Source organism: Erithacus rubecula (assembly GCF_903797595.1).
Source record: "Erithacus rubecula genome assembly, chromosome: 3".
NCBI lineage: Eukaryota > Metazoa > Chordata > Aves > Passeriformes > Muscicapidae > Erithacus > Erithacus rubecula.
The window spans coordinates 45,923,708-45,936,372 of NC_136689.1; the positions used below are offsets into that span (position 1 = coordinate 45,923,708).

The 12,665-nt window shown below is 44.5% G+C and overlaps 1 protein-coding gene across 1 annotated transcript in view; it reads right to left on the reverse strand.

The window, feature by feature from the left end:
* MATCAP2 (microtubule associated tyrosine carboxypeptidase 2) overlaps positions 1-8,988 on the reverse strand; it is a 33,138-nt gene extending 24,150 nt beyond the window's left edge. Inside the window, exon 1 of the mRNA XM_079302655.1 lies at positions 8,761-8,988. Within this exon, the coding sequence (XP_079158781.1) occupies positions 8,761-8,785 (25 nt within the window). The 5' untranslated portion in view covers positions 8,786-8,988. The remainder of the gene's footprint in view (positions 1-8,760) is intronic.
* Positions 8,989-12,665: the final 3,677 nt, after the last annotated feature.

The following is a 12,665-nucleotide window of genomic DNA, read 5'->3' on the forward strand; positions in this document are numbered from 1 at the left end:
TCTCCCTCTCAGCAATGTCCAAGGCCAGCTGAACAGCTTTGAGTTCAGCAAGTTGACTCGATCCACCTTCTTCTTCGGTAGCTTGTGCAACCTGTCGTGTGGGGCTCCATACAGCAGCTTTCCACTTCCGGTTCATTCCCACAATGCGGCAGGAACCATCGGTGGATGTACGATGGATCTTCTTCAGCCTGGGTCACTTGCTTCTGCTCCTCTTCATCAGCGAGACCAAAATCTTCACCTTCTGGCCAGTTAGTAATTATCTCCAAAATCCCAGGGCAATTCGGGTTGCCGATACGGGCGCGCTGCGTGATGAGGGCAATCCGCTTGCTCCATGTGGTGTTGGTGGCGTGGTGAGTAGAGGGAACCTTTCCTTTGAACATCCACCCCAGCACTGGCAGTCGGGGTGCCAGGAGAAGCTGTGCTTCTGTGCCAATCACCTCTGAGGCAGCTTGAACTCCCTCACAGGCAGCCAAGATTTCCTTCTCTGTGGGAGTGTAGTTGGCTTCAGACCCTTTGTAACTTCTGCTCCAGAATCCCAGGGGTCGGCCTCGGGTCTCACCAGGCACCTTCTGCTAAAGGCTCCAGGACAGACCATGGTTCCCAGCTGCAGAGTAGAGCACATTCTTTACCTCTGGTCCTGTCCTGACTGGGCCAAGGGCCACTGCATGAGCGATTTCCTGTTTGATCTGGGCAAAGGCTTGCTGTTGTTTGGGGCCCCAGTGGAAATCGTTGTTCTTGCGAGTGACCTGGTAGAGAGGGCTCACAATCTGACTGTACTCGGGGATGTGCATTCTCCAAAAGCCTATGGCACCTAAGAAAGCTTGTGTCTCCTTCTTGCTTGTTGGTGGAGACATTGCAGTGATCTTATTGATGACCTCAGTGGGGATCTGGCGCCGTCCATCCTGCCACTTCACTCCCAGAAATTGGATCTCTCGGGCAGGTCCTTTGACTTTGCTCTTTTTAATGGCGAACCCGGCTCCCATCGAAATCTGGACGATCTTCTCTCCTTTCTCAAATACCTACATTGCTGTAATACCCTGCACCTTGCTTGTAGGAGGTTGAGGCTACCTTCATTTTAGTGCGGTTCCCTCGGTTAGCATTTCCCTCCCTGAGCTGATGCACCCGTGCTGCCAGGACAGAAGTGGGTTTCCCATCCCATTTTCCCATGTCTTCCCCATGGTGTCGCAGGAAAAACCACAAGTCAACTCGTGAGGTGTACCCTCTCTCCCTAGCTGGGGGGCGTGAAGCTCTGACTTGGGGGCCTGTGACTCATACAGGTGCTACGCTGATCTTCCTCACCTCCTCAATTCTCTCCATCATCTCCTCCCTCATATCCCTCATTCTATCATTGACCTGTTGGAGGTCCCTGGCCACGGCAGAGACATTGGCCTGCATTGGGCCATTCATCATGCTCTCGAAATTTCTGAGTTTGTTGGCAACAGAACACACTGTCTCTGGATGGTTATCAGCATTAATCATTGCTATGTAGGTGGTATATTGAGATGGACCCAAGGTTGCCAAATTCCATAATATCTGCCCTGTGCACTTGACCTTGTCAGGGTCATTGTCATGCTGTCCATCCCTCCCAAAGAGTACCTCTAATACTGCTGTTTCTCTCAGCTGCTGGATCCCTTCCTCAAGGGTCTTCCAGCGCATTCTATGGTGGTGCTCCTGCATTCTCTCTCTCTGTACAAACTTCTCTCTCACACTCAAAAAATGCCGGTCCCAGAGGGAAAGGAGGCCTTGCTCCCTTACGAATATCTGGTCCACACCTGAATCCTGGGCCAAGGATCCCAAATTCCTGGCCTCAGTTCCATCCAGTTGTACACCTGTTCCCATAAGGTCCCAGACCCAGAGTAACCAAGTTGTAAAAGGCTCACGGCCCCGCCTTTATGGAGGTTACGGAGACTATCGTATGAGAGGGACTCGGTGACAATCTCAACTTCTGGCTCCCTTGCTGGTTGTGAGGACCATCCTTGCTGATCCAAATTATCTAGGTGCTTCGTTTTAATCTTAGATTTCCTAGTTTCCACAGGAGCAACTGCTGCTAGCTGTGGCTGCTCCTGTGATCCAGCTGGAACCTGGACAGATACAACATCTACGGGTTCCACTGCAGCACCATCTGACTCTCCCTCTTTAGGGCACGGGGAGGGTTTCTCACCAGCTGGAGAAAAATACTCCTTCAACATCTGGCTATGCTCCTTCAACATCTGGCCTATATCCTTCAACATATGGCTTATATCCTTCACTAGAGCCCCCACCCACTCTGGGTGGCTCATTTCTGTGGTGGGCTGTGGGGCAGGGTTAGGCTCTGGGGCAGCATCCCTAGTCCCTACGGCAGAGGGAGGTTCTGGGGCAACATCCCTAGTCCCTGGGGCAGAGGCAAGTTCTGGGGCAACATCCCTAGTCCCTGAGGCAGAGGCAGGTTCTGGGGCAATATCCCTAGTCCCTGGGGCGGATATCAGAGTTGCTGTCCAAGCCAATATTCCCTTGTTTCTGAATGCTAAGTAGAACAGGCCTATCAGCAACACCAGCCACTGTGTAATAACAGTGGCAATTAAAACAGATCTGAAATCCTTGAGAACTGGTGTGGTAGCTTCAAAAAACTGGGTGATGGGTTGGGAGAAAATTTCCCTTGCACTCGTTACCTCACAGTAAGTACCATTACTGAAATAGCCCCAGAAACACGCAGTTAGAGTACGATAGCTCCGGATCCATGCAACCGCTTCCCAGAAAAAATTAAAAACCCATGAATTCCTGACATAATCAATCCACCAAACGAATCTGATAATAACTACAGTAACTTTGGTGAGGGGGCCCAAATTCAAATAAGGGCTTGCAAATGGGAGGGAGATGGCTGTGACCACATGGAACACAAACCAGATTAAACCAGACAACATATTGCCACATAAGAGAGCTGTTATTCCTTTCTTAACTCTCAACTCAGTGCCCTCTGTCCCACGTCTGGGCACCAAAATCTGTCCTGGTTTGAAAGGACAGGTGTCTGCCAGGAAGGGCAGAAGTTTCCCTTTGAAACAGAGACTTTGGTTCCACTCCCCCCAAGTATTATAATTGTTTGAATCAAGGACTCTGAGGCAGAGATAAGGGGGTGGGAATAACAGCTCTTTTACTAATATATCTAACTGTACAAGCAGAAAACAACAGCAGTTGTTAAAATTGCTAACAGAACAGAATAGATAAACTCGGTGTCAGTCCCTTTAGATGCAAGCATGCTGTTTCTGTGCTTAGTCCACAGCCCGGAGATGACTAGGGGCAGGCGGGAACGGACGCAGGAGGGGGGTGGCAGCGGCCACACCAGTCTCGGGAGGGAACGGGCTGGAGCGGGCGGCTCCTCGCTCACCGTTTGTGTCCAGGTGATCAGCTGTGTCCGCAGAGGCAGGAGGCTGGAACGGGGCAGATGCAGGGCAGGTGATCACAGAGGGTCTGGCTCTCCTGTGCTCTGGCCGTGTGGGCTAAAGATTCCTGGGTGTCCTCCTCGTGGGCTAAAGATTTGGGCGTCCTCCTCTGAGCTCGCTGGAAACACGAGCCCCCCCCGCGGAAGCCTCAAAGGCCCCTCCGGGAGCCACGGCAATTGACACTTTTTGTCTAGAGTCATCAGAGATCCTGGGTGTAACCCGGCCAGCTCCATTGGCATGATAATGGGAAAAATTCTTTCAATTGACACAGTAATAGAAAAACACTCAACCCCAAACAATTATCAACTCAGATTAACTGCATGGATTACTTAGCAGTGATTTCCAGTTTTTAAATTCTTGACACCATTTGACAGATGATGGAGATTACTTTTAAAAGATATGAAAGCGGCAGATTGAAAACCACCATGCTATGGTGTAACACTACCCTGCATACCAGGATACAGATACCATACTACAGATCCCATAGTTTTTATCTTTTGTATCTCATCCACAAGTGCTACATGTGTTCTAAGAAGAACAAATCTGAATTTCCTGACATGACTTATTTCTGTTTTTCCAGTAGAAAACTGTCAATTAACATATTCCCAGGGCTCCAGTTACCTTTGAGAACCTCCCTAATATATTTATATTTATATTTATATTTATATTTATATTTATATTTATATTTATATTTATATTTATATTTATATTTATATTTATATTTATATTTATATTTATATTTATATAATTTAGGTACAAAATTCTTATCATCGCTCTCACTTCTAAACACTCAACAGTAACAAAGCCACAAGTCCTTCAGCAATTAAAAAAATAAACCAAAACCCACAAAGTAATATGGTGTAATAAAAAACTAATATAGTTTCTCCCTAAAAGATTCTCTGTCATGTTTGCTTCCATTTATTTGTATTTTATTCCTTTCTGCAACAACACATTAATAAAAACATGGTCCTAGAGACACCGGTGAATTATTACATGAAACAATAATCCACACTTGGAGTGTGTTGGGGGTTGAGTGTTTTTCTGTTACTGTGTCAATTGAAAGAATTTTTCCCATTATCATGCCAATGGAGCTGGCCGGGCTACACCCAGGGTCTCTGATGAGTCCAGACAAAAGGGGTAGTTGGGAACGGCTCCCGGAGGGGCCTCTGAGGCTTCCGGGAGGGGACTCGGGTTTCCAGCGAGCTTGGAGGAGGACGCCCGGGATCGTCAACCCACACGGCCGGAGCACAGGAGAGCCAGACTCTCTGCGATCACCTGCCCTGCATCTGCCCCGTTCCAGCCTCCTGCCTCTGCGGACACAGTTGATCATCCGGACACACACGGTGAGCGAGGAGCTGCCGCTCCAGCCCGTTCCCACCGAGACTGGCATGGCCGCTGCCACCCCACCCCCCTCCCTCCTGCGTCCGTTTCCGTCTGCCCTCGCCAGATCCGGACTGGGACTAAGCACAGAGACAGCGTGCTTGCATCTAAAGGGACTGACACCAAGTTATCTATTTTGTTCTGTTAGCAATTTTAACTGTTATTGTTTTCTGCTTGTACAGTTAGATATATTAGTAAAAGAGCTGTTATTCCCACCCCCTTATCTCTGCCTCATAGTCCTTGATTCAAACAATTATAATACTTGGGGGGAGAGTGGAACCAAAGTCTCTATTCCAAAGGGAAACTTCTGCCCTTACTGGCAGACACCTGTCCTTTCAAACCAGGACAGAGTGCAAGGTGATGTAGACACAAGCATGGAGGGGACAGAAGAGCTGCCTGTCCCCATTTAGTCATAATTGGGGTACCAAAGAACAGAACTACTGTTAACAGCAACTTGGTCTGTCTTGGGCCAGAGTAGAGCTCTGCCCCTCTTTTATGCCATGGTGTTTGGCATCTGCTGTCCCATAAGCTGGGCTAGAGCAGGGCAGCCAGCCAGCCAACCAGGGCAGCTACCCCTGTGAGTCTGAAGAATCTCACAAGGCAGCAGGTTGTGCCCTAGCCAAAATCCTGTGGACACTGCTGAAGGCCTGGGCACATTTTAGCTAGGCCTTTTTCTCAAGTTCTAAGTCTTTTTCAGGCCATGAAACTTTCTCAGCCTCAGCTAGGATTTTTCCCAAGCTAGAGGCTCCTTCTTTACTGTAAACACAAGACAAAGAATCATAACAAGAGATAAACACTTGCTAGATCCCTGAGAAAGCCAGGGAGAAGAGGTGGCTCCTTCTCTGACCAATGAACTGTCTGTATTTTGTTTCGCATGAACTGCTTTATTTAAGGCAATGATTTCCTTCAATAAATTGCTCTTTCTTGCTCTTTCCTGCACCAAGCAAGAGATGTCTGTGTTTTCTCGCTGCTCCGTAATCTTTCTCACGGCAACAAAATCCCATCATTGTCAAGACATCAGCTGGAACAGGCAGTACTGCACTTACTCCATCCTGCAGACACAAGTGTATTGTGTGTCACAGAACAATTCAAAATACCACAGGCTTGATTTTGCAAAAAGAGGAGTTTTATCTGTAACTCCATTTATTCCAGTGTCACAGCAGTACCGGAAAAGGGATGGAGTCCAAGAGTGCTAACAGAGAATACATGAGAACCACAAATTTCATGATGATTCTGCACTAATGAAACATTTTCCATGTATAAATTGCATTCTGGTCCCTAGCCTTGAACCCTGCACCACCACAGATACTGCCTAATCTTGTTATAGGTTATTTATTAGAAAAAAATGTTAGATTTTATGTTATATTCAGGAATCAAGTTATATTATTGGTCTCTGTCCTTTAGAAACTGATGGATTGAGCTAATAAGTCAATAATATGCATGGTAAAATCCCAGTGTAAGCATTTTTCTAGCCTTTGGAGAGTGTTGTATAAATAATACGTTCCTCTAGGACATGGGGCAGCTACTATGCAAGAAGCTTCTTAAATACCAGCAGTTCCATAGGTGGAATGAGGTTAATGACAGGTATTTGTGGGCATGGATATCTCTGTCTGGCTAGTCTTGCTCTAAGAAGCTATCACTCAGGTAATATATGCACAATGAACAAATCCTGTCCAAACTGCAAGTGTGAGCAAGGTGCTTAGCAAACATGTTCATAGAGCACTTCCTTCTATCCTAGGGATATGGTCTGAGCCACTACTTTTGTTTTTCACATTACCATTACCATGTTAGAATACGGTTGAGTTTCTTTTTGCTCAAAATCAGAAATGATTTCAATGCTGACTTGAATTTTCAAATTTATAGAAATGCAAATAATGTTTGCAATTTGTTTACAAGCAATAGTTAAATATTTAAAATTTGAGATGAAAAGGAACTACACAGATATGACAAGTAATATTCTTCCTTTGGCATACTGTGCAAAGGTACAATTACATTACAAAAAATGTTTATCTCCAGTAATCAGACAATATGAATAGATTCCACACCACCTGTAGTTTATGGGCTCTAGACTGTATAGTTCATGTCTGCAGAGGGCTATAGAAAGAATATTCTGAAAAAAAGCAGGCAACATAAAGTGTTGCATATGAACCTGTAATGTTCCACTGCTTCTCAAACATTACAGGTTTGTATTTGTGGCATGATGGAATCTGAACATAATCTTATATTCCATTTCCTCAGCACTGGAAACACCTTTAAAGTTTAAAAACACTCTTGTTTTGAACAGAAGCTGCCAGACAACTTGAACTAGAATGCACTGGAAGTTCTATCTATAATGACTGAACATGGTTTAACAGCAGAATTAGGCAATGAATTTCTGTAAAAACACTGACATTAAGTTACTTTCTATTTTCACAAGCATCTTAGTTATTAACTAGAGCCTGTATGATATTGGGAACTTTTACATTTAACCTAAGACTTTTTTTTCCCAAAAAATCCCCACCTATTTACTTTTATCCTGTAAAGGTGTTATCTGTCATCCAGCTTTTAATTCTGGGCTTCAAAAACAAGGGCAGGTTTCAGCTATCAGCCAACTTGTATATCTGATCCATTAGCTGCCAGTGTTTGTAAGTAACTGCATTTTTAGGGCTGATTGTCAGTTTGGATTTTCTTCTTTAAAATGGCAATGCTATTTGAGATGCACTCTTTCTACCTCTAAATAAAAAAAAAAAAAAAAAAAAAAAAAAAAAAAAAAAAAAAAAAAAAAAAAGACATGGACTGACTTGCAAGCATTTTCCTGCAATGTTTACTTCTATTTTGAAATACATTATTATGTAACTGAGTCCAAATTCAGGCCCTTCAAATTAAATTACATGGGCACAGTAATAGTAAGTAAAAGTGAAGACTTGGCTCTAATGAAAACAAGCAACAAACTCCCACTTATGTAATAAACTCAGGAGATAATCACAGAACACTGATTTATAGGCAGACCTGCACAGGACCGAAGTCTCATCCAAGCAGGTCTCTGGCTTCTTCTACAGCAGCACAGGTGCAGTCAGAAGTATTTGATGGAGGGAAAAAACTATTTCCTACCAAATCTCATCCTTTAGATTGCAGTGGCTATTGCACATCTCCAGGGATACTCTGATCAATCCCATGAATTTTTTTTCTTTTCCCATTGTCAGATGTAACACTCTAGTCATATCCATGCACAGATAGAATAGTGTATCAATTATGCAGAGAAAGAGTAGTTGCAAGAGATCTTAGTTACGATTGTAAGGGTATTGAATGAGGGCACACTAAGACACCTCCAGGAGATTTCTTATAGATAGATTTCCCCTTGGAAAAGTAACATTGGCTTGAGCAGCTGAAGTAATAACACATGAAAGGATGTAAAATTTAAACAAGGAAAACATCTATTTTCAAACAGCAACTGTATTATAGGTTTTCCTGCGCTCCACATGAACACTGCACGAGAAGACTGTTTTGTGGAGTGCCAAGTTATATTATTAATATAAGTCTATATTATCGTTATATAGTCATAATACAGGTTTTTATACACACATACTATATGGATTTGTTAACTTCTCTCAGAACACAGCAAAAGGTAGAGTCAAAGCGTGTAAGACACCAGATATAATCAACAATAGCTTTATTCGCATTCTTCCTGGCATAGTCTGTCCCTCGCTCCAGCGGCGGTGGTGTCACCTCCGCATTCCTCAGAGTCCCGGGGCAGGGTCAGGGCCCGCAGCTGACACGCTCACTGCCCATTCACCGGCGGGGCTCCTGCTCCTGGGGCCAGGCAGGTGTGGACTCCCTTCCCCCGTCTCCAGGAACCGGGTGACACCCCACCGACACCCGCGGCGCCGCCCGGGCAATGCTTTCTCCCTCAGCGGGGAAGAGCTGGTGGCCTCCTGGCCGCCCCGGGCGCGGCGGGAACCGCGCCGCCTCCGCTCCCGCTACTCACCGGTGACACAGATGGACTCCAGCATGGCGCTCCACCGGGCAGCGCCGCCGCTCTGCCCCGCCGGCTGCCTCCTGGGCGGCGGGCTCCCGGCTGCTGGGCGGGGAGGCAGCGCCCGGTGCCGTGGGATATGCCCACCTCGCCGCCTCGGCGGATCCGGGAAGTGCGGCTGGCCCCGGACCGGCAGATAGCAGCCACACCGCCAGAGCCCCCTCCCGCCCACCTCGCAGACTACAAGTCCCGGCGGGCTCCGCGGGGCCCGAGCACTGGCGGGGTCGGGCGCTCTGCACCCTGGGATCTGTAGTGCAGCGGTCGGTGTCCCGGGGTGCCACCCCACCGACGCCACCTGGGAACATCAGCCTGCTGTATCCCACTGGTACTGCTGGTCCCAGCTGCCAGCATCATAGGCAGGCTTTAGTGTCATCCTTTGCAGGATGCAAGCGAGCATAACTCACGCAGAATCTAGCGTTGCAGTCCTCTGATAATCATCAGCTACCATCATCGCTGCAATCGGTAAAAGTTGGCATGATTGATAATTATCTGCTGGGTCTGTGGCAGGCAGAGAAAAGACTGCATAGGACAAGGGTGCTTAGCAGGATATGTGCCACCCTGGGAGACAGGTCTCATGCTCGGGGATGTCCCATGCAAGGAGAATGGAGGAATTGCACCAGGGCAACGATTTACGGTCATAACTGGAGGCTACCACACAGTGATAAGTAGCAAATAGAATTTAAAGTAGAAGACAGACTTTACACTCTCCTGTCATCTTACTTGTTGTGCAATCTGCTGCTTTGCTTGTGAAACCTTTCACTCCTTGAAATACAATCTGTTCGTTTTAAAACTGAACTTCAAATAGGAGCAAGTTATTTTATCTTAGCAATCATGGCTGTGTAACTCATTTATGTAGGCATGGTGTAGGAAGATTCTACACTCTTCATCCAGACTTAAGGGGACTACTGAAGTCAGATTACACACCAATACATTCTATTGTGTTAATAATGCATTTACTTTTTTTAGATGGTTAACGTTTATTGGAGAGAGCAATTTAATTGAAAGTGACTTACCAGCACAATAGTGCTTACACAGATCATGTGAGCGTAGTGATCTCCCAGGGAGAGGAGAGCTGGGAAGTTGTGTGGTGCTTTAAGTTGAGTATCTTAAATATCTCCCACAGATAAACCCATACCTGCAATGTGCTCTACAAAGAGATTCCCTCCATAGCACCATCCAGTAAGACCTGGCTGTATCAGGTAGCAGTGGAGGAAATTCTACAGATCACAGCTTGTTGATACTTCAGAGAATCTGTTTCTGTGTTCTATCTGGAAAAGTTTTACTGAGTTTCATGAATCCTTCTTAGACAGACATGCATATTTGCAAGTATGCAATCACAAGACTGCTCAGATAGCTCTGCTTTCGTGTCAGTCTTGACAGGCAATAATTAAAAAAACCCAAAACCAAAAATAAGACTTTAAACCAAATATTTTTATTTTATTTTCTACTGCCTCACACACACTCAAATCTTAAGACCAGCTATGAAAAGACTGAGATGTCATTTTTCTCAGTTGGCTAATGAGGAGCCAGCACTGAAACACAGTTCTGCCTAGCTGACATATTTGATGTCCCTTTTAACTTAAATTCTTTGAAGATTCAAAAATATATATGCTCTGTCAACATGTCCAAGTTTAACCTAAAATACCCTCCAAACTATTTTACTAACAATGTAGCATCTGGAACTTGGAGGCATGCCTCCAAATCTCAAATTGCAGGAACTGAATAAACACTTTTAAATTTAGAGAGACAAAGCTATTCCTAATGAGTTAGAGTTGGCTTGTGATACATGGCAGTTACAGGAAAAAAAATCCAAAAAACAGTGAATTGGTTCAAGCACTGCAAATAATTAGCAAGGCTGATGAAAAAATGATAGACAGCTGCTAAAATATAAAGTCAATGTACCATTTTACCATAAGTTCCCAGTCGTTTTGCTGCATAGACCCTAATTCTCCTTATAGAGATGACATTTTATGTATACTTGGATGCCATAGCAATGAAATCAGAAACCAGTTACTTTTGTGTATTTTACACATTGACCTCATCTCCTTGCTCCATCCAGTGGATTCTCTCCATTTCTCTCATCTCCTGCCTGATTCTCTCTGGTGTTCATGAGTCCTTTATTCCCTGAGTTCTTGGGCAGTCAGTCACCCCTGAATGTGCTGCCTCCACTTTGTTTTTTTTTCTCTTTCCCCATTAGCTTTGCAGGGCAGTGTGAAGGTTTTTTTAGGTCATATTAGCTCCTGACTGTAGCAAGAAGATGCCAAAAGCAATTAGCAGCAGAAGGCACAGAGGAGGGATGCTATCAAGCCACCTGTCCTTGCTTTCTGCTTCGTCTTTGAGAAAGCTTTGTCACATTTGTTGATTAAAAGCATAACATGGAAAGGTCAGCCGAGAAAAACATTACTGAGTATCTCATGACAAAAATGTTACACTCACAGACACACACACACACACACACACACATATATATATATATATATATATAGTGCACCTCTAGCAGTTCTGACCTTAAAGACATCTTAGCTTGCAAGTCTGTCTGGAAAGACAGCAGGAAAAAGACAAGCTTCTCTGTCATGAAAAAATTCGTGGAGGCTACCAGTGCAGCTGGCACTGATCACATTGTAGGAAGATGAGGGAACATAGGGACAAACTGTGATGTTTAGATGAGCCAGCCACACTGTGGAATACAGCTTAAATGACACAGTTCCACAGTCCAAATGGATCTATACCCATTGTTAGGAGCTGGAATTAAAGGTGACATGCATCTTGTATTTCAGCTTTAATATAAAAATACTTCCAGAGATAACTGCAGATTTACCTGGTTATGCCTTTAGAGATAACGTCACAGTCACTTAGTCATGCATACTGCAATGTCTTGCATGCAGAGGAGCATCTTTATAGGAATATTGGCATCAATAAGCTCAGCAATGTGTACAGTCTGGAAGAACAATAACACATTTTATTGATCTCTGTATCTGTCAGAAGCTAACACTGCAAAATTCCAACACATATACGCATATATAAATATACATATATATAGATGCATATATAAATATATAGGTATATATGTGCATTTGGATTTTAAATATGTGTATATATATATGTACACACACTTATTTTAACATTTGGTTTTATTTGGTTACTCCCTCATGTTCACACCATCTTTCCACCACTTCTCTATGACAACAAAGAATCACTGACAAACTATGAAAGCTGAGAACAAGAATCCTTAAGTAACTCTGCATAATTTGGCAGAACTTCAGGCCCTTCAGAGTGGCAAGGTCAGCCTCCCCTCCTTGCTTAATGACTCTTAAGCAGGCTGAGTATCTCCTGACCAAACAATTTCACGGACCAAGTGACTCCAATTGATCATCCTTCCAAACATATTTTTTCTAGAAGCTCCTTCAGTAGTGTCTGACATTGCCTTCTGATTCCAGCTGGGTCCTACACTCCAAGTACACAGCAAATGCACATGCTTGTGGGAGCTGCTTATTCGTGGACTTATCCAATGGGACTGCTATTTTAAGATGCACAACTTAATACAGCTCCAGTATTCAGATTGATTTATCCACTGAATTTGTTTATACTTTATGCTAAAGAGGCTCAAAACCCTACACTCAATGCAACAAAGGCAAAGAAAACATAGGCAAACCTTGCAGCAAAGTACAGAGAAGTGAAAGCAATGTAAGATCCTTGCAATGTGAATCTATGAGTGCATCAGACTGTTGTCTGCCATCATATGAGGAAAGAAATCTAAGATGTCTATTGTACACTCACAAATGCATTTATACTTACTAATGAACAAGAGGCTGCTTTCCTACGGGCAGAGAAGTGGGTTATAAAAATACCGTCACAGT